Source organism: Haliotis cracherodii, unplaced genomic scaffold (genome assembly GCF_022045235.1).
Source record: "Haliotis cracherodii isolate W230 unplaced genomic scaffold, xgHalCrac1.p SCAF_7, whole genome shotgun sequence".
In the NCBI taxonomy this organism is placed as follows: Eukaryota; Metazoa; Mollusca; class Gastropoda; order Lepetellida; family Haliotidae; genus Haliotis; species Haliotis cracherodii.
Window position 1 is genome coordinate 44,589,655 of NW_027266330.1, and position 22,813 is coordinate 44,612,467.

Below are 22,813 nucleotides of genomic sequence, written 5' to 3' on the forward strand. Positions count from 1 at the left end.
AAAAATACATATTTTACCTTTTCCTGACTCATACTAATTGCCTGAATCCCTTGGTTGGTGGTGGGATCCATCTTATACTTGATTCAGATTATGATCCGTTCAATAAGAAAAAGAACATGGTTTCTTTTTAATCTTCTTGGATATCAGTCTGCAGTGGGGCACCACCTCCGTACTTGAGAGTAAATCAAGAGATTTCATGGATTTTGTCAGTGTGCATAAAATTATATTCAAGCTTACTTAGAAGGGTTCTTGTGTTCCGAAAAGGTTATAATCTTGACACAGTTAGGATCCTCTGGATAGGACGAAGTCATAGCCTACCCCTTGTCGTGACCGCTTGGGATGATGTGAGAAGACCTAGCAGAACTTGCCATTGATTGATTGATTTGTTTATGCATCGCTGCTGGCAAACATGTTTTGGATGTTTATGTACCGGCTAGTGACCAGTTATCGCCAAGGACCAATTATCGTCAACTCCCTGTTATAGCGCACAGGTGATCCAATCTCGTATTACTTTTGCTCGTTAGAAGAGAGAAATATTTATAAAAAAATGATGAACACAAGTGTTTATTGTGAGGTAATCTTAAAAAACAGACAATAAAATCACCTTGCTCAAATACAACTTTAGAAGAGACATGCGGGCGGTGTCACGTGACTAATTCATGCACAAACGAAAATACAACAACATGATGATGCACATTCAGTTCTGTCAAAGTTTTACTATCTGTCTGTCATTTATTCCCCAAAATACAATTCTAAAACTTATTTAAGCTCATTTTCCATTTTCATTATTTAAGCTTATTCTCCAGCAAGACCTCACACAGCTCTTTCTTTCTGTAAAGAACAAGCAGTAAATGCAGTAATACAGGATAAGTTAAAAAAATCTACTGATTTAATTTCCACATACAGAAATATGTGCATTTGTTCATAGCTTCACATAAATCAAAGTTATTTGCACGGTTAACTTTGTACATGGAATATTTCAGAAATGATATTAAAAAAATTGTGATATTGGTCGGTGACCAGTAACGATCTTCCAGGACTTAAATAAAATTCTGTTGTGTTAGGAAGTGGATCCCAAGAAACTTGAGATCCTGAGTTGGTTCAAGATCGGATATCTGATAACTGATGAGCCATCCTTGTTAACAATTTCAGTGTGAAGTCCGCCTGAGAGGATTGGTCTGTTGATATGCCTGAATGCTGTCATCCAGATAAAAGACACAACAAAGTCCTCTGTTGTGAAGGAAGGTCACTATTGGTTTGGTTGTCCGTGTAAACAGCCACGGGGCCGTGGAAATGCCAAATGGCAGGAGTGCCCATTGATAGTGATGGTGCTTGAAGTGAAAACGGAGGTACTTCCTGGAGTCCAGATGGACTAGGATGTGTAGATATGCGTCTCGACAGGTAGTTGACTTATCTTATCATCTGTCGCAATTGTTGTAGATCAGTCGGAAATTTTTCGGTTGAGTTTTTCTTGGGTACCAGGAAAATCAGAGAATAGAACCACCTATGTTTGATTGTTGTACTGGTATGATTGGAAGGGGGTGGGAGTATCCAATTGCCCAAAAGCACCTCTTCATGGGTAGGGACAGCCTCCTCTGGATTCAGGTCCACCTCGGACAGATCTCATGATTTATCATATGGCTTACAAAAAGATGCTAACTTACCTCCTCTGTAGCCAGAGAACTTCTTGTCCTCAGCCTTCCGTATTCCGGAGAACCAGCTCTCTAAGGTGGTCTTTTGAATGTACTGTTTGAACATAGAGTTCATAGTTTGGACAGATTTAATTAGCATCTGGTCCTTGGAATGCTGTACAAATTCTATATTGATGCCACAGATCCGACTGTTGAAGATAGTCAGAAATGGATTCCTGAAACTTCTGCTGGTTGACCACAGCTGACAATAGCATATGCTCGCTGTAGGATTGTGGGTTCTTGAGTTGAAAGAGCATCGCTTCATTAAAAGGGAACAAAACATGTTCAATCCCATCAAAGCTCCAGGTGTCCAGTTATGAGAGCTCCTTGTCTTCAACTCTGTAGGTATTACTCTTGTCAGAAACAGGAGTAGATGAAGTCGACGTGATAGGTGGCTTGTTGAATGTGTTGTTGCTGCATAGCACGGATCACTTGCTGAGTACCTTGCTGATAAAAGGCAGGTTGCATGAATGTAGCAGGCTGCGCAAACATCTACGCCTGTGTAAACACTGAGGCCTGCGTGAACACTGTGTTTTGCATGAACAGCAGGGGTTGAGTGAAGGTATGGGGCTGCACGAAGGCTTGCATCTGTGCAATTGTACTATTGGGCAGTTTGGCAAGGACTATAGGACTAGTGCCAGTTTCTAAGGCTGGCAAAGGCCTTCTCTGACGTCTGCAACGAAGAGTTCTCAGCAGCAATCTCAGTTACAACTGAAAAGGGTCTCTCGTCTGAAGAAGAAATTGTTACTTTATTTTTCTTATTTTTAGGTGTGATAACAGAAGCGCTTCTAATGAGAAACATGACCAAGCAGAATCACGTCTTTTACAGTCCAGCTTCTTCCTCTGTCCTACATACAAGTAGGCTGCAAAGTCTTCTTCCCCCAGGGATGCATAGAAACTACTATGAGTCTCTCTAGTGCATAGTTGAGGGACGCATGTTGAACAGATAGGGTGTGGATCACAATCTGAAACACACAAGCGGCAAATGTCACAAAATCTCATCATACAAAAAAAGGCAAACTCTTAACCCAAATTAGTGAAAAGGTTTAAGCCAAAGTAGAAAAAAAAAGGTTTGAAGAAGGTTATCCAAGCAAAGTGTTTGAATAAAAAATAATAATAATAATTATTAAGTATGGCTTGGATGGCACAGAATTGTAGCCCAACCACCCGGCTGGTGCGAAAATGAGACAGTGACGTGTACCAGCCTCGTCACATGCTTCCGGTGTGGCTGGGGGGTGCGATTGGGTGAGATCTCTGTTCTTTGGAAGACAGCAAAGGAGTTTCCACTACCATTTCTGAATGACATGAGATAAGCAATTAATATGAGTCAGGATCCGATTTGTTTTCATATGATAGCAATGTAAGTATCACAGCTTTTCATGTTCACTGCGACTCCTAATCTGTGCCCTGAGGCTAGCAGCAAACTAAAATACTGCGAATCTGGAAATTAATGTGTCTCCAAATTAATATGTTTGCTGACCCCTAGCCAAAAATATGACTCAAAATCAAAGCGACTCCCCCCACCCCATCCCCAGTGGAATCATACATATCCTTACCTTAATCCAACCTATCCTTAATCCATTCAAACACAAATATCACCGCTTAATAGTGCTGAGTAAGCACTTCCGCAAAAACAATCAACAGTGTTTTCCTAAAAACAACACACAATTTATATGTTTACTCTCTTGACTGGCATAAAGGAAGTTTAAAGGCAATAAAATAATTGATCCAAAAATATACAAGCCACATAAAGAAACTGAGAACGGAGAAAATATATTCTGGATTGGAATACAACACAGCAAGAACAAAATGATGCAGACGCTGTAGCAGCTGAATGATCGGACCACAAGAAAATGTCAACGGGACCTGAACAACATCTGTTACGATGACGTCAGAAGATCACAATGGAGTAGGGGGTCAAACGACAAAGTCACAAAGTCAATAACGGGTATGACCACCCTGTGCGTGAATCACAGCAGTGCATCGGCGACGCATGGAGTCCACCAAATGGGCATGGAAGGCCTGGGGAATGGCCTGCCATATCCTCCTCAAATCCTGTGCAAAGTCACGGATGTTATCTGGAGGATGTGGAAGACGACGCAGACGGCGCTCCATTTCATCCCAAAAATGCTCTATTGGGGAGAGATCTGGAGAAATTGCAGGCCATGGCAGTAACATGACATTGTTATGGTGAAGGAAATCCATTGCGACCCTCGCCGTGTGAGGACGAGCATTGTCCTGTTGAAATGTCAATACCGGGCCATGACGTTGCAGGAAAGGAATGACCACAGGCCTCAGAAACTGATCTCTGTAGCCAACACCGGTGAGATTGCCCTGAACAATCACCAAAGGCGTTCGGTGCCGTGCTGTTATCCCACCCCAAATCATCACAGAGCCATCTCCAAAACGATTCCTCTCCACAATACATTTGCGTGCATAACGTTCTCCCAAACGCCGGTAGACACGTTGGCGCCCGTCACTGTGGGAAATGTTGAACCTCGATTAATCTGTAAAGACAACATTTCTCCACCATATTCGAGGTTGGCGAACATGATTTCGACACTATCTTAAACGGTTGACGCGATGACGGTGTGTCAGGATGGGACGTATGGCAGGGCGTCGTGGTCGAATCCCGTACTGACGTAGACGATTCCTGACAGTGTTGGGATGGATACAGCGTAGTCCAGGAATTGTTTGGGACGTCGTTACTGCCATTTGGAACCTGTGTCGGAGATGTGTAACTCGAATCCATCTGTCCTGTCTTGGCGTCGTTACTCGAGGACGTCCTGAACGTGGGTGGTCGGCAACGTCATTTGTGTTCTGATAACGCCTCACCAATGCCGATATCGTGTTACGATGGCATTGGAAATGTGTTGCCAACTGTTGTTGCCTCATTCCCGCTCGGATCATTCCAATGGCTTCATGACGCTGTGCAGCTGTCAATCTTGGCATGATTTGCTTGTGATATGCTTGTTTTGAATTTTTGAATGACCACAGATCATGCTTTCCAAAGTGACTGCGAATTTTGAGTTGCACACGCTGTGTACAGCTGCACAGCATGCACATGCAGTAACACATTGCAGGTCCATAGGGCCCCATCAATGACGTCATATCGCATGGCACGTGCATGAGCGTTTGAATGTCTCCAATAATTGCTGTGTTCAAACCTATATTTCATATATGGACGGTGTGCCCTTATATCTATATTTTCTCCGTGCACAGTTTCTTTATGTGGCTAGTATAGTTCACTGATTGGAGTGGTCAATGATTGACCTAGTTTGACACAAGTGGGTAGAACTCTTCACCCCAGCAGTGATAACTCACCGCATGTGATGGATGCCCATTGTGTAACTCCTATTCTTTAAATGACATTGTTATATACTTGTTACAACTGCTGCTCAATAAACAGTGTTTGTGTATATATATTCAAGTTGGTATTTCCGCTATCCTAAAACGAAAACTGGACACCTTCAACACACAAAACACCCACTATCCCCCTGCGTCACTCCTCACTAGATTCGCTCTCTACTTCCATTCTCTCACAAGCACTCTCAGCTGATAAAGTAGGACTTTGGTTTAAACAACAAAAAATCAACAACAATAAAATTAAACGAGCTAACAAAGGATACCAAATTATTTTCCCTAATCAAACTCATTTAACGCAGCCAAAAAAATCACACAAATATTCCAAATTACCGTTACCCATCAAATTCCTCACAAGCAAGCACCACAAGAAAACACAAACACTAAGGAAACTACAGCTACTCCCAACATACAACTCTAAAACTACAACTCTGTTAGACTCCATCGAGCCAAAACTAATCCAGATACAGCCGGTGGCGGCCTTCCTTTATCATATACATCAGGGAAAACATCAACTATGAAGAATTAAAAGTAAACACTCCTAATCTAGAAGCAAACGGTATACAAATAACCAATAACAAAAAACAAAAACATATCATCAATAATATACCACTGGGCTGTAAAACAAATGAGACCTGAAGATTTAGATATTCTCATCCATGTAGGCAAAAAATCAACAATATTCCTAGGGGACTTCAATCCCCACCACCCAACCTGGGGCGTAGCAGACAAAAAAAGATCAACCTGTAAAACTAATCTCCGATTGGATAGAACAAAACGACCTGGTACTACTAAACGATAACCAACCCACCAGATACGATAAAATACATCATAAAATGTAGGCTATCGACTTAACCATATGCACATCTGACCTAGCCCAAAGCATACAATGGGAAGTCCATGAAGAACCACTAGGAAGCAACCACTTCCCCATAAACATAAAGTAGGAGATATTAACATTCAAAAACCAACCCAAAATCAGGAACCAAAATTCCAATACAACAAAGCCAGCTGGAAGAAATTCAGGGAAATCTGTAACCAACCAAACCTAACTGACCTAGAAAATAACAACCCCGAAACTTACTGCAAAAACCTTACATATTACATAATTACCGCTGCCAAAAACTCAATCCCATTTAAAACATTTAAAACAGGCAAACTAGGAAAGAAGAAACAACTAGGAAAAAACATAAAACCGCATTCAACAAAGCCAAACATGACCACACACAACTAAAAATAGCACATGAACTAAACCACAAAGTACAAAGCTTAATCAGAGTAGCCAAAACCAAAAACTGGGAAACATTTTGCGAGGAAATTAATCACCATGCAGATGCCAGAACAGTCTGCCACAAAATACACGCCATTAGGGGCATAAATCGTCAGAAAAAAACTCCCAACATAAATAAATCAGCAAACCCCTCTCAAAAAGCTGACAACCTAGCAAACCACTTTTCGGCGGGAAGCAGCAACAGTAACTTCAAAAATTTCAAGATCAGATAAAAACAGAAAGTAAATTCTCCAAATTACCAAAAGACGATAACCTGGAAATAAACCACCCATACACAATGGAGGAGATGCTCCACGTAATCAACAACTGGACAAAAGGAACAGCCCCAGGACTAGACCTAACCTCATATCAAATAATCAAACAACTACCCCAAAAACTCCTCAAAACACTATTAAAACTTTACAATCTAATCTTCCTAAACGGTCAGGTCCCAACAACATGGAAACAAGCTCTGGTCATTCCAATCCCCAAACCCAGGTCCTCTGATCCATCCTCAAAACACACTGGCTTTGGCGTTCACATCTCTCAACCTCTAAAACAAACAAATTCTTACCGACTCACCAATAATCAATCAATCTTTATGGCCGAACTCATGGGCATGGCCACAGCCCTTCACAACCCACAAATAAAAACCCACCAAAACATCCTCATCCTCATGGACTCCCTCAGTGTAACTCCAGGCCCTAATAAAAAACACGAAAAAACGCCCCAAATTAATTAATCAAATACTAAAAAGCTCTAATGAACCAAAAAAAGCAGACAAACAGATAGAATTCGTTTGGATACCCACACATGTAGGAAGTTATGGTAATGAACATGCAGACCAAGCAACTAAACTTTCCCTAAAACTCACAGAAATAAGTCTAAATCTGCCAATTTCCAAATAAGAAATTAAAAGCATAACAAAACAAAAAATCTAAAAAAAATGGCAAACAAAATAAAAAAACTCAAACTGACAGTTCAAAAAAATACTCAAAAAAACCCTAAACAAAACCAAACTTCTTCACCCATCCCCACAGATCTAATTAACCGAATATAACTCCCAAATACCACCAAATTTATTTTTTTTAAATAATCAATAAACCAAACAACTCATACAACACTCACACCTTAGTCTCCCCCCCCACCTTGGCATTCATTCCAAATCTCCAAATTTAAAAACTCCTATATAAGCAACCCCTGAACCCCCCACCTGGGTTGCACAAATCCCTTCCTTCATATTTTTTGGCAAATACATTAAATGGCCCGGCGGGCCCATGTGCAACATACGCTTGCAGTCGGAAAGCGCACGTAAAATCCCCAACCTCAGTCAGTCAGTCCTCTATCCTTGGCAATCTCACTAAATGGCCTGGCAGGCCTGAGTGCGAAATATGCATAATGTCGGAAAGCACACATTAAATCTCCAATAGTAAGTAACCGCTATCCAAAGTGTGCAGTGAGGCCGTTTTATTGTTGATAGTCATTTTGGAGACATAAATTCCAAGTTTCATTAATGCAAACAAAGATCACTCGCATTTTTTGCATTTAATTCACGCTTCCATTAATTTCAAGATTTACAGTCTATGTTACAGACTAGTACTGTCAGCATGATCTATGTGCTATTGGTGGGACTGACATATGGCACTGCAAGTCAGGCAAGGCCACAGTAGGCCCTGCAGGGTGACAACTCAACTCAAAAGTAAGTAAAGGAAAATGCCCTTGTAATGTTGAAAACAATTGGGACATTTGTACGAACTTGTACAGCCCCGGGCTATTGGGCTAGTGTTAAGTTCTAAACCTGTCAGTAGGGTCAAAGGTGTTACACACAAAAGAAAAACACATGTTACCATGGATACTGCATGCTTACATGTATCGGTTCACGGTTTCTGAAATATATGGAAAGACACAGAGTGGGAGATAGAACAAGTTTTGGGATTACCTCCCCTTCATGTGTCAGTGCCATGGAATGATGGCTGCCACATGCCACATGAAAAACTTTTTTTCCCTGAAGATTTGTGTTGACAATGGCTGGTTGGAACCCTTGATTAGAGCCTCCGTTACCCAGCTGACAGTAGCCATTATGTCCCCAACTGAAGACGTCTCCATCTACAACAAATACACTAATACTGAACAGATTAGCCACATATATGCCAGTATGCTTTCTGTCAACATTTGTAGCACAGAGCTGTTATACAACAGCCATTTTAAGCCTTTACTCCCACACATGTAGTCGTCCATCTCTGGCAGTGTTGTATGTATATATGTGTGTTTTCTGTATTTTATATATTTGTATACATATAATGTTTTGTAATGAAATGATGTTTTAACCTTTTATTGCGTTGCATTAAGTTAAATAAACCTGTATGGCTGCTGTATTCTATAGCGCTGAAGCAGAATAATGACTTAATCTCTGAGTGGATTTTTCTTTTATTTAACTACTAGCTGTGGGGTAGGGTAGGTAGGTTCGGTTGGTCCTTTGTTTAATACAGCTATTAAACAAAGCTATTATACAGCCTTATCTAAAATACTAACACCCAGCATTTAACCAGCACACTACACCTTGACCAAGCTGACAACACACAAAATTTGCTTTGTGTCATATTTTCATCTCTTGAGATTGTCCTAACAGCCATTCAAACGTTTTAACTTGGTCAGTACATTCTGACAGAATTCCAGCACTGTATATCTTCACCTTTCCTAAATGTTTCATTTGAGAATGAGTGAGCGAATGAGTATGTATTTATCATGTATGTGTTGGCTTATAACTGTGTTATATATGTATAATGTAAAGCGTTCATTGGTTTGTTATGTGTAACACATAATTCATGTTTTCTAAGATTACCCGTTTTAACTAAGTGAGTGTATTTGTCTTTATATTTGCATTTAGATGCAAGCATCCTAGTCCTGTCAGTTTGTGTTTGGTGAACTCAATTTGCGCCCCAGTTTCACCTACAGGGTATGCTTGTATTTTTCTTTTGTATTAATATAATCAATAATTATATTTATCATATCATTACACATGTAAAGGGATCCAAATAACACATCCTTCAATGTATTCGTTAAAAACATGAGTTCTATCTAGCTATTTCTATGTCGTGTGACGATGTGAATGAACATAACATATAACTGCATGTGATGTGCCCTTACATATTTGTGTCTGTGTAAATTTACGCATATATACATATATTTATGTGTATATTTATTTCTGAATTATATGTTTCAGGGCATCTGTTCTGACCGTCAATAAATCCTCTTCATAAACAACGCCCCGTGTTATTTATGAACACCCTCAATTACACATCTATAAAAGAATAGGTACACATGTGATAAGTGGCTGGTCAACCATTCAAGTTCAGTGTCCTCATTTCATGGTCAGTCATCTATAGCTGCATTCATCACTCGAGGCAAACTGACCTCTATCATCTTGTCTTGGTCTAGACATCGTATTTTGACCCTTGCATGAAAAGAGACATTGCATTGATGGAGATGGGGTAATCATTCCTTGGAAGATTCATTTTTATTATAAAGTTGGAGTAAGCACTGTAAGAAAGTAAAGTGTTGTTTGTCTGTAGCCTGAACCTCGTTTCTCTAGAAATATATGATCACTGGCACAGCCTCCTGTGAAACTGCACAAAACATCTCGTCTTTTCAAACATTGGTGTACACTTACTTTCAGTGACTGCCAGAACATGAGGTCCACTCCCAAAAGCAATGTCAACAACTTTCTTCTTACAGAGTCCCTCAATCTTCCTGGGAGTGAAACTACTGTGGGTGTCACCTGAGGAACAAAGGCAGACACCATGTACACTGTTCTTAACAACTGGACACAATCTGCATGTATTCTGTCTGCTTGGGGGATAAGAACTGACACTTTTACTTCATTATTAGAGATGTCATCAACACACAGTAAACTATGTTTATAACGAACATGATAATAATGAACTGACGGATATAACAAACTATACTCAACAACAAAAGTTTGTGTGACCAATATTTTAGTGTATTTTTCAAACAAGTTAAGTTTGGTTTTCAATATCGCAGTACATGTATGGAATCAAGTCACAAAAACGCAACTTCTACAGAAAAGCATGCATTCCATGCAAAAGTTGACTTTTATGCAAGCCCCATGCATTTCACTACCCAAGAATGGGTATAAAAACATGTGTCTTAATGGGATTCCATATGCATTGTTTAGCATCGTGCTGACAACAACCACTCAGAAAAACAACAAAATTACGCAATTATTCAACTTTACCAAATGCCACACCTGCCTGAAAATGAGCGTCTGCGAGCCATTGGTATGCTTGAAGCAGCATCGAGTCAACGTGATGTTGCAAGACAATTCAATGTCCACAGAAACACCATTTGGTGTTTATGGCAACGTTGGCAACAGACAAATGCAGTCAGAGACCATCCTCGGAGTGGCAGGCCACGCGTAACCAATAATCGACAAGACAACTGGATTCGAACAACACACCTACGACATCGATTCCAGCCAGCAAAAGTGACTGCAAGAAGCATCCCTGGCCTTCGACGAATATCTTCACAAACCGTATGTCGTCGCCTCAGATGTGCAGGGATGTCACCAGAAGACCCGCGAGACATCCCATTTTGACAGGAAACCACCGTCAAGCACATCTACAGTGGTGCAGACAGCATCTACGCTGGACGGCCATGCAGTGGGGACAAGTTCTATTCACTGATGAATCTAGTTCTCGCCCCAGCCACAGATTCCAGTGTAGCGACGTCGAGGTGAACGTTACGTCAATCATTGTGTCATGGAAGAAGATTGGTTCAGGTGCGGCAACATGATGGTATTGGGTGGGACCCGTTTGATAGTGGTAGGGGGAAATCTCAATGGACAGCGCTACCGCGACGAGATCATACCGTTTTTGCGTCGTCATGGCCCAGGCTTTACCTTTCAACATGACAACGCCTGGCCTCATATTGCTCAACTTGTTCAGGATTCTCTTCAACAAAACAATGTGAATGTCATCCCCTGGCTGGCTCACTCCCCTGAACTCTCACCAATCGAGCACATGTGGGATGAGATGGATCGGCGCCTTTGACGTCAACCACGTGTTCCACAGACACTCCAGGAACTTCGAAACATGCTCCAGCAGATATGGACAGATATCCCACAGGGCTTTGTGCAACGCCTGGTCCATTCCATGGGATGAAGATGTGTTGCTTGCAGCACAACCAGAGGTGGACACATACTATTGATTTGTAAATTGACATTTTGGCATGTTCATGTTTTTTTATGAAATCATGCATTTTCTGAAGTCAGTGTGGCAAATAAAACCATTTGAACACTTACAGGAGTCTTTTATCTGTTGCAAACTGAAATTGTTTCAGATTTGGTAAAAAACATAACTTTGCATTAAATCTTATTCAATGTCACAGGAACTTTTGTTTTTCAGTATATTTCTTGATCCGGTCCATCTGCTAATAACGACCTATGGTTACAACAAATTAAAATTACTGGTCCCTTTGAGTTTGTTATAACCATAGTTTACTGTAGCAGATTTCTATGTTTAAACTGCTAATAGGTGTTAGGATCGACTCAGCCAAAGTCTTAGATCAGGCATTGATCTTGTTGGCAGATAGTTTTCTGAAATGTCCATAATGAATGTTTCAATTTGATGGAGTGATATTACTGATAAAGAATACAAAAGAAGAATGTCCTATCAGCATGATTAAGAAATTAAACAATTCATAGAAATGTCAACTGTCAGTGAAAGTGTGAGTTAACCAACAATAAGCTGGAAATTTGAAATCACAGAACTTAATAAGGAGACAAAAGAGTAATCCTCCTCCTTTCACTCTTGTACCTAGTCCCAGGCAGCTGCTGCAGTTGGAGCCAATGGCATACACATCATCATCATCAGTCAGGAAAATAGCCTCATTTCCAGAGCTACCAAAAACACACACTTTCTTGATAGAAGTTAGGACATCTGGTTCCAGAATACAGAAGATGGACCAGCGACTAAGATCAGTCATGTGAATTATTGCACTGGTTTCGTGGCGACTAATGAAACTAAGTCTTGAGGTAGAGGAAGATTCAGCCATGTTGACAACTTCTCAGCTGGAATCTCAAACCTCCCCTCCTGTCCACCTCAGACAATTCCTAGGGGAAGTTCGCCATCACAGCCTGGTAAAAGATGAGCATTGTTTTAGCCATAATACAAAGGGTGTACATTGCACTGAGGAGACTATTTTTCCTATTATTGTTTTTTTACTATTGTGATAAGAAAATATTACATTTATAAGCTGAAATGCATTTATATGTTAAGTGTATTCATCTTTAAATTCCAAACTTTGTACTTTAAAAATGTGTTGTGACATGATTGGAACAAACAGGGCCTACCAATCCTTCACTTCAAAGAGCGGGTGACTATAGAAAGTCTATTTGAATGAATTATTGAATACTTTAAATAAATATTTGATGTGATCAATCAAAATGTATACATATTGTTAAACATGAGAAATGTGAGACTTGTTATGAATAAAATCTTACAAGAGATCATAAAAATTAGATTATCACATTATTTCTTATTTCTTTAATGTAGTTCACATATATAGTCAAAATGAATATTATACTGCAACATTGATGTGTACTTGGGTAATTTATAATGCTAAAAGGAGATAAGGTGTTTAACGTTTGGTCATCAGTGTACAGATTCAAAACAATATTTGCTGTGATGGGGACATTGTAATTGTCATTTAACATTTGATTCTGTAAAGCCAGCCACTTGCAACACCTCAATTTCAACCCCACAGCTTACAAACATAGAAACCAATACTAGCTCTATGGGTTGGATCAGGTAAAATCCATAGGGTCTCCCTCTGAGGATGAACAGTGATTCAATCATATTCTAATCCTCTACACTTTCAAATGAGACACAAACATTTTGAAAATGAGTCCAGTATAGGCTACTATAATGGAATGGGGTCTCTCCACTTGTCCACTTTTAGTAAGAACTAACCAAAAGAGGTCCAATGGAAGGGTAAGAAATTTCAATGAGGAATCCTTTCAATGTATTCAAAGAAACTAATTATTACTGTTGTATTTATGTGATTCTCTTGAATCTTGTCTACATGTACCCTCCTTATTCAACGTAGAGATTAGAAAACGTAAAAATATATTATCATGGCCAAATATTACCAACTTTGACTAAAATACTGTTTTGATTAAGATTTTCCTAAACGAAAACTAAAACCCATGTAAAATTCAAAGTTTAAGGGGTAGACATACATCTACGACACCATTAATTGATCATTGCCAGCTAATCCAGAGCTCATATCGGACTCGTGGTTTATGTAAAACAACTAGAATTGGGGAGGAAACAACCTGTCCTGGACTAATAAACTAGTGGGCCTGTCTAGCCCTGTTCAAGTGCGTGGGACTTGAAGAAACACGTTAGGCCATCTTTTCTACCGAGAATGATCGAAAACCGAACGATATATATCAAAAGCACCTAATAAGAAATATCTCAGTAAGAACGGTATATATATTGAAGAGATTAGCATCCGGTAATGAGTGATATAGAACTGTGTCTCCTAATCAGTTGTTGATGTATCCTGATGCCATGATCCTTTGGGGATGAAACAAAAGTACGTAAACCATTACCAGACGATTTTTCGTGTTTGTCAACAAATCAGCGGAGGCGTTAAGGGACAAAGGCTCTGATTGGGAATGCAAAGATAACACCAACCAATCAAATTTATCCTAACTTGATGAGGCGTTGTGTCTCAATGATGGGGGGGGGGGGGGGGGAAGTGGGATAGTTATTTAAAGTTATCTACTAGTACGCAATTTGTAGAGATCCCATAATGACAATAACCTAAAATACTTTGTACGTATGCTAAGAAATAAATACCTAAATAACATATCAGAGTTGCCCTATTCAATTCTAATAAGAACGGTTTATGTATTCATATATATATATATATCTGATGACTGATTATTGGTTTAAAGTTCCAAATACAAATTTTAATATTGTTCTTAATTGAATTTTTTATTATCAACATTTGGCTTGTTGATCCAAAAACTCTGAATTTGTGTGGATTTCAAAACTCAAAAATGTCAACGCAAAAAAAAGGTTTTACGCAACAGAAGTGCGGTCATCTTCACCACCTTTCGATCGTAAACATATGAAACAAAGATCCCATCATTGCGTAACAACCAAACTGAATATGCGTTCAACTATAAGATTTAGAACGGAAATTTCTGCCAATTATGAAACGAACTCTAACATTGAAACTACCATCTTCCAAATTAATATTTTTAATATATATATATGAAAACAATTAATTCAAATGCCTTGTAATTTGATATACTTTGTAGCGATTTAAATGATACCAAATATTAAAGAACATATCTCTCTACGACGATACGTTCATTATTTATCAATACATTGTAAATTACGAACACAGCAGAAGCATATATATACATATGTTATCGCTTGTGGGAATTTCATTATATCCTCTATATACGCGTTTGATCTTTGTGCATGGGTTTGGAAAATTACTAATTTTTAAAAATGGATTCCAATATTTGAATGGATTGGCAAGTCATGCAGCAATTGATTTAAACATATTTATTCACAAGGAGTGAACGGGATTGGGGGACAAGTTCTTCCAACTTAGAATGCCCTCTCCCTGGTATTTACAAAATATTCACAATTTCAAATTCAATATATATGCATAAAACATAAAACACTATAGATGAGAGAGAGAGAGAGAGAGAGAGAGAGAGAGAGAGAGAGAGAGAGAGAGAGAGAGAGAGAGAGAGATTGTTGAATGAACAGTTCTTTACACAAATCTTTTAGTTGTACATATATAATGTTGTACTGCCTTATATATAGCTTCATTTTCTGTAACAACGTGATGTGCATTGCCGTGTAACAGTAAGTGTACATCAATAGGTATGTTATGAACAATATTGTTAAGGCTGTTTAACATAATTTCACGCTGTTGACTAAACAATGGACATTCAATGAGATAATGATATGCATTTTCACATGTATTCGAACATGTACAGTTCGGGTGATCTTATATACCAATTCTATTTAAATCATAATTCAACTGACTGCACATGTATCTCAGTTTTGTGTGTAAGATATTATATTTTCTTTTTCCATAAGCGAAGTACGCAGGTGACGTGGGGTGGTGCTTTTGTAGCGAATTTTTAAAACAAGAAATCGTAGAATTTCGATCTGATAACGGAATAGAGTTCCACAATCGGATAGACGATGGGTAAAAGGACTCACACGAATGTCTTAGTCTTGTGACAGGAACACTGATGTTTTCAGAGTTTCTGAGACTGTATGAGTTTTTTGCAGCAACGGTTTTGGGTAGAATATCTGTTAGATAGGAAGGGGCCATGTTATGATTAATTTTGAAGAAAAGACAAAGTTTACGTTTCTTTCTACGCTCAACTAAGGGTTCCCAACCGGTTTCGTAATATAATGAATGCCGGGGGGCATAATTAGGTAGACCAGTTACAACGCGTGCAGCTTCTAATTGTAATTGTTCTAATTTCTCACTTTGTCCTTCGGTGCAAGCATCCCAAACCTCACATACGTATTCAAAGTGTGGTCTTATGAACATTTTATATATATTGTTAATAGTATTTCTGTGAAGTAGATGTTTGAGTTTTCTCATTGAGTAAATCATCTTGGAAGTTGTTTTAATTATGGTATCTATATGACATGACCATTTGCCACTGGCTTCAAGTATAACACCCAAGTGCTTATGACTGTTTACAGAGCTGATTTCTTTTCCGTTGAAATATAGTTTTAGACCTCCGTTGTTGTCTTATCGGGATTGTAAGTTATGAGCCAAAGTTTCGCCCATTCACTTAAGATTGCTAAATTTGTGCTTAAGGAACGTTCCAGTACACTGTTATCATTGGATGACATGCCAATCGATGTATCGTCGGCAGACAGTCTTGTCATACAGTCTAATTTATCAGCAATGTCATTTACATAAACAATAAAGAGTAAAGGACCAAGCACGGACCCCTGTGGCACGCCAGCCTTCATGTATCTTGGTTTGGATATTTCCCCATTCACAAATACGCTTTGGCTACGATTACTTATGTAACTGGTAATCCATTTTAACAATTGGCCTTTTATACCACACCTCTCTAATTTATACACAAGCCCACTGTGCCATACACGATCAAAGGCTTTTGATACATCACAGAATACAATACAATAGTTTTCTTTGTTATCTAACGCTGTACAAATTTGGTGGTAAAGTTCTATTAGTTGATGGACAGTTGAGTGACCAGCCTGAAACCCAGATTGGTACTTATACAACAATTTGTTCTCATGAAAATAATTATATAAATGTTTGAACACTACTCTCTCAAACAATTTTCCTAAACAACTAATGAGTGATATCGGTCTATAATTAGAAACGATAGTGTGATCACCTTTCTTAAATAATGGCATAACGTTTGCTTTTTTCCACACTGATGGAAATATACTTGATTGTAGTGACATATTGAACAGTAAACACAATGCTTCGCTTATAGAATATACAGTTTTCTTTAATAATTTATGACAAATTTTATCCGGTCCGGAGGCTTTATTAGGAGGCAAACATTGTATTATGTCTTCAATTTCCTTTTTAGATATGATTATGTTGTTTATCTCTGTCTCTGTACGAAATGTGAAGTCGGGCATAGTTGTTCTTGTATCGTGGACATCAGATATAGATTGAAAATATTTATTCAGTTTCTCTGCCTTTTCGATATCAGTAAAAATTGTCGGGTGTTCGTCCGTATCATACTTTTTAAGAACGGCTATGTTGTTAGCTGAGCCAGAGTTCTTCACAACATAACGAAAACTTTCCAGTAAGAGGATTTGTTTTCTGCATGCAATTCTGATAGCAATTCATCGAGGTTTGAGTAAAAATGTTCTTTAGCCTGACATTTCATGTTATTTACTTTCTTCCTCTGATTTTTATAGGCCCGAATGTCTTTTTCCTTTTTACTTTTTCTAGCCTTCTTTTTTAATCTATCTCTTTTCCTGGATTCTCGTCTTAAACTGAAGTCATACCAAGGTTTGTCCTTTGGACGAATGGTTACTACTTTGGTTGGAATGCATATTTTAACATATTTATTCAAGTATTTATAGAACAGATTACATGCTTCATCAACATTTGAATTTTGACTAAATAATTCATTCCAGCAAGTATTTTCAATGAGCGAATTGAGTTTATCATAGTCACCGTTTTTAAAACATGAAATTTCTGTTTTATATGCTAATTTTGTTCGCAAACCAGTGTCTATTTCAATGTAAGTTCCCCTACGGTCGCTAATTTTACTATCAAAATCAATTACACCACTGTCGAAGACTTTTATATCTTCACTGATAATATTAGGATCCAATAAACTACTGGTATGGTTCGTAATTCTGGTAGGCTCGGTTATGATATTGTGTAGATTTTTCCTATTTAGTAATTCATTTACGTTTAAGCTCCTAGACAATAACATCTTTTCATTTATGTCACCAACAATAGTAATCTTGCACGAAATATCCAGGGCATTTTCAATGCTATCATCTAAGCGAGTCCAAAAGTTCACTGAATTATGTTCAGGTCTGTAGACAGAGCACAATAAAATTGAGCTTTGAGGTAAGCATATTTGAATCCATATCGATTCGTCTTGCATGTTTTCTAATTCGTGTCTTCTTTTAAAAGATAACAGCTTATTTACATATATCATAACACCACAACCGAACACATTTCTGTCTTTTCGTACCGGTTCGTAAAAGTTTTCCCAGCTCAAGACTTCATTTTTAATACTGTCATCTAGGTGTGTCTCGGTAAAACAAACGACGCTGTAATCTGAAAGGTATTCACTTAAATAAGAGAGTTTGTTACGTATACTTCTAGCATTTAGGTGAAATATAGACAGTGACTGGTCAGCGTTGTCACGGTTCGGTGGTCCAGGATTTGGATGTACGTCCCCGGCTAGCATGAGCAACAATAACAATACAATTGTTACATTAGCGCTTTTGATCTGAGCTTGCATGAAACAAAGAAATACAAACACGCTGCACGCTCTGCATTCGACATGCAGTATATCACACAATTTTTAAAATTCGTTCAGAAAAAATACAGTGAATGAAGTACTACTTAGGCTGAGTTTATGTGTGCAACGCAGACTCTTTTGACACAAAATACAATTGAAAACCCCGATCACCACACGGTGTTGAATTACATCATTACCCATTGGGTAAGATAAATATATACATACTTCTCAAAGGTGTGTGGTAGTGTGATCGGGAACACTGGCAATAGTAAGATAACTGCGAGAACAAAATATCATGCATATCTAACAAAACCGGCAATGCAGATCTTGACAAAGAATTATGGCAAGGATAGTTAGTCATCATAAAACTGTGTACACCTGAAAGCAATAGGAAAAGGATACAGGAAGGTTTCGGTAGGAATACATAGGAAGGCTGACAGAAGGTAGAGACAGAGGTAAACTTATATACAATTATAGTACATGACTCAAGTAACAGTAACAACAGATACATGGAGTGTTTTCCGTTGTGTTGACACGTGACAGTAGTTAGTTTTGATGACATTACTATAAGTATACTTTGGCGTATCACTGTTGCATCGCAGTATGGATCACTTGTAACTGAAGCTGTACAGTCCAGGGTACAAATCTTATCTAATGTAAGTTCTCAATAAAGTTAGCGATATCTGTCCAGGTCAGACTCGCACTGAATCACCCTCATAACAGCAATTTGACATGATACTTTCAGACAGACAGTATGCAATACAAAATGTTTCTGCTTGCTTTGACAACCCGATTGCATCATTAAGGTCCACAACTGAAGCGCACGTAAAACACTTTCCAAGGGAGTTAACTTCTTGATCTTTTCAGTATAAATAGCCACAGCTTTAACAATATCGAACTGATTGACTGCCATATTTTAAAAATATCTTGTTTACATTTAAAATTATGAACAATTATTCGTAAATATTTGTTTTTAAACAATCAATAATTCTTACATACAAAAATTACATTGTATTATTCATGATGGATTTCACCAAGATCGCAAGTTGTATAGACAGATTCTCTTCTGACGTGTATCTTGGAGTTATAGCAAAAGTGTCCTGAACTTATCCATGGAGCATTCATTAACGATTTATATTATCTTTCGAATGTTAAATGCACATTTCTTGGTGTACATTTGATTCTAATTCGGCATTACTACATAGGAATCTTTATGTAGGCATTGAAACAGGACGAAACTCATTTTGTAAATGATACTTTCATTATCCTGGAACACATTAAAGATTAATATCTGTACATAAAAACGTGAAGTTTAATCAAAATACTATTGTGCGAACACATTGCTACCACAAATATATTAACACATTTCATTTCTTATTTTGTAGGCTTTTATGCAGGAAAATATATTGGTATTTGTAAATAAAACCCCATTTCCTTTAGAACATTTCTCTGAAGGGATGGGGATTGCATAATAACAGCTCTACAAACAACACACCATAGTTCTTTGCAATAACATTACATATATTCCACTACAACGCGTGATATACTTTGCATGTAAATCACGACGCGGAAAATAAATGCTTGCTTCAGATTGCTTGCTCTTTTACAGAAAGTTCGTAAACAATTTTTTTACCAGAAGTTTCGTAGTATTTTAATAGGTGAAATTATGTTTTGATTTTAATTGGTTCAACAAAACTAAACTATAAATATTCTGGTTCGTAAAACTAGTATCTCATTAGGTAAAGTATGTTTATTCAAAATATTTATGATCTCTATGTTCACAACATGTCTGTACGACTGCAAAACTTTTAACTAACTGTGACACCTTGTTTATCTATCGTAGAAAACCTTTATATCTTTACAGATGTTTAGAGAAGAAATTACAATTTTATGAACAAGTAAAGAATTTGTATTATCCTTGATATATCTTTTTAGAAATAATACCCTCACTATGGTGTAGAGTTACATTTTGGGGAGTAATATACAATGTAGCGTAGCGCATCTGAGACCGGGAACCAGGTTTGTTGTGTAGGAAATTGATACACCAATCAGCGTTCGCGTCTCACGGCGGAGAAGGGAGTTTTCCAGTCGCGTAATATTGCACGGCATTGGTCCACCATTTGCACGATATCGTGTAAATAGACGGTCCGAAATGATGGCGGCAGGTGCGAAGAGGAAAGGAGAAATGGGAGATGCCCCGGGTGCCAAAAGAACACCTGGTCACTGGAGTCTAGGTCTTTTATCGTCCATGGACGACCCAGAACTCAGAGTCGATGCTGATGATAAACTTGTAATTATCAAGGACAAGTACCCAAAGGTGATTCCACACCCCGGGTGCAGGCTAAAACGGCACCTAAGCAAAACGTCACCGATTTCTCTGGCGAAAACGGCACCGCATTTGGCGAAAACGGCACCTCTGTTTTTAATAACGATAAGAACGATTTATGTTGCCAGAGTCACCAGGGACTATAAGTTACTTGCGCCTCCCAATCAGAGTCGGCGAGTATATTGGAGTAGGGGGCTAATTTCTTATGTAAATTTGTTTTAACATTTCTCTATAATTGGTGTTTGTAAGAGACGATGTGAGTTTAATTTCATTTATTTTACTTCAAGGCATGTTATGTTTTCACAATAAGTTGAGTTGCGTATAGGCTAAGTTGGAATATTGTTGGAGTAGAGGCTAATTTCTAATGTAAACTTGTTTTAACATTTCACAATTATTGGTGTTTGCAAGCGACCACATAAGTTTAATTTCATTTCTTTTACCAAGGTAAAAAAAAAATAGGGTGCCGTTTTCGCCAGGCAATATAGTAGCCGTTTTCGCTTGAGGCGAGGTGACCTTTTCCCCAATCGGTGCTGTTTTCGCCAGGTGCCGTTTTAGCTATAACCCCCACACCCCACTCCCACTTATTTCTTGACTACAAGATCGTATTAGCTTGCGTCTACCCATTACGACTGCAAAAACATGACAGTACATACACATATATATTATTAATCCCTGATAGACTTTGCGTGTCGGTGGATGGACTGCGTACATTTCGTTTCTTCAACATGACTAGCAGTAGCCTAATATAAGCAGATCAATACTTCTGCGAAAAACATTTTGACATCTGCACATCGGTTCAAATGTGAGTAGGTTTTGTTATCCCCTGGAAACATTCTGTATTGGTAAGCAACTCGACATAAATGTCCTTTTGCATTAGCGTCCTGCATGTGCCTATTAGGCCCTTAGTGATGTTGTTAATTATCAGGCATTATAGTTTATGTTTTGTATATGGAGAAACAATATTATATTATTGTATTATGAGATGTCTCTCTTATGGAAGTGTTGCTTTCTAACCATGAGATATAAGTAAAAGCTAAAGAGAAACCAGCACATGTTATGGGACAGTACTTCAACGGTTCTGTGTGTTTTTAAATCATGCATGAAATAATTTCCGAGTGTGATGTCACTTTCTATTCTCAAACCCAAACAATAAAGCACTGAACAACAAAGCTGACAATAGAAGCACTGCGCAGAGTAGACTGGCTTCAGTCATGTTTTTTATTGGAGGCAAATTGAAGATAGAGCTTGTGTGTTTTTCTTACTAATTAGTTACAAAATACTAACTGCCAGCTTGATTAACTTAGAAGCTAGTGTTTATCAAAGACTAGGTTACAAAGTATGTATGCCTCGGTTGTATGAAGCTAATCACTACTCAGCCTGGTACCTTGATCTGTTCAAAAACATATCTAGATATATTCATCTGTGCTCTCTCACATCTTACACAGTACATTCATGTCTTCATTTTTGACAACACTACACCTTTAGATAAGCTTTTCTTTCATAGAGATGATATCCTAAAACATGAATAACTATTTCCATTTGCTTATTTATCCTCCACATGCTGCTATTAAAGCATGTGTGGAGCTATAGTGTCATGCACCTCATTAGGCTCGCCTGTCCTTATATTAGAGTAAGTGCATTTGTTTAGAACCAAGACTGAAGTGTGGACATGTGATAATCCTACACCCGCGGTGTGGTCATTAGAGCTGAAACTTCTCTTGCGAAAAAGACGTGCAGAGCGCGAGTAAGCTGGAGGTTTATCAGCCATAGTTTTACTTTAAAGGGCCAGGAAGTCGAAGCACATCTTAATAGAGCTCCTCACAGCCAAGTTGTCAATCCAAGCACTGTTCAGAAATTGGGACATGTCTTCATTAAAGGCAAATTGAAGAGAAAGCTTGTGCGTTTTAAGGCCTAGTTACAACAGCCTAGATTACAATGTAAATGCCCTGGTCATTTGAAGCCAATCATGTTACCTGGTATTACGTATTACCTGGGAGAAAAGCGCTTCCTGACCTGCTTATGAGCTCACTCCCGTGGTAATTGCTCTGGTGTTATCAGATATGTTTACAAACCATACTTCAGAACAATCAATCTCCTTGTTCTTTAAGTGTTTT

The 22,813-nt window shown here is 38.3% G+C and overlaps 2 protein-coding genes across 3 annotated transcripts in view; one reads left to right on the plus strand and one right to left on the minus strand.

Annotated features, from left to right (window-relative positions):
- The window catches only part of LOC139447548 (RCC1 and BTB domain-containing protein 1-like), a 197,052-nt gene extending 183,065 nt beyond the window's left edge, over positions 1 to 13,987 (minus strand). For both annotated transcript variants that reach the window (XM_071228951.1, XM_071228952.1), the window contains exons 1-4: positions 13,958 to 13,987; positions 12,159 to 12,478; positions 9,995 to 10,102; positions 8,264 to 8,430 (exon numbers count right to left, since the gene is read on the minus strand). In XM_071228951.1, coding sequence (XP_071085052.1) covers positions 8,264 to 8,430; positions 9,995 to 10,102; positions 12,159 to 12,396 — 513 coding nt within the window. In that variant the 5' untranslated portion in view covers positions 12,397 to 12,478; positions 13,958 to 13,987. The remainder of the gene's footprint in view (positions 1 to 8,263; positions 8,431 to 9,994; positions 10,103 to 12,158; positions 12,479 to 13,957) is intronic.
- A 6,523-nt stretch (positions 13,988 to 20,510) lies between these two features.
- The window catches only part of LOC139447427 (aprataxin-like), a 30,596-nt gene continuing 28,293 nt past the window's right edge, over positions 20,511 to 22,813 (plus strand). The window contains exon 1 of the mRNA XM_071228769.1: positions 20,511 to 20,690. Coding sequence (XP_071084870.1) covers positions 20,526 to 20,690 — 165 coding nt within the window. The 5' untranslated portion in view covers positions 20,511 to 20,525. The remainder of the gene's footprint in view (positions 20,691 to 22,813) is intronic.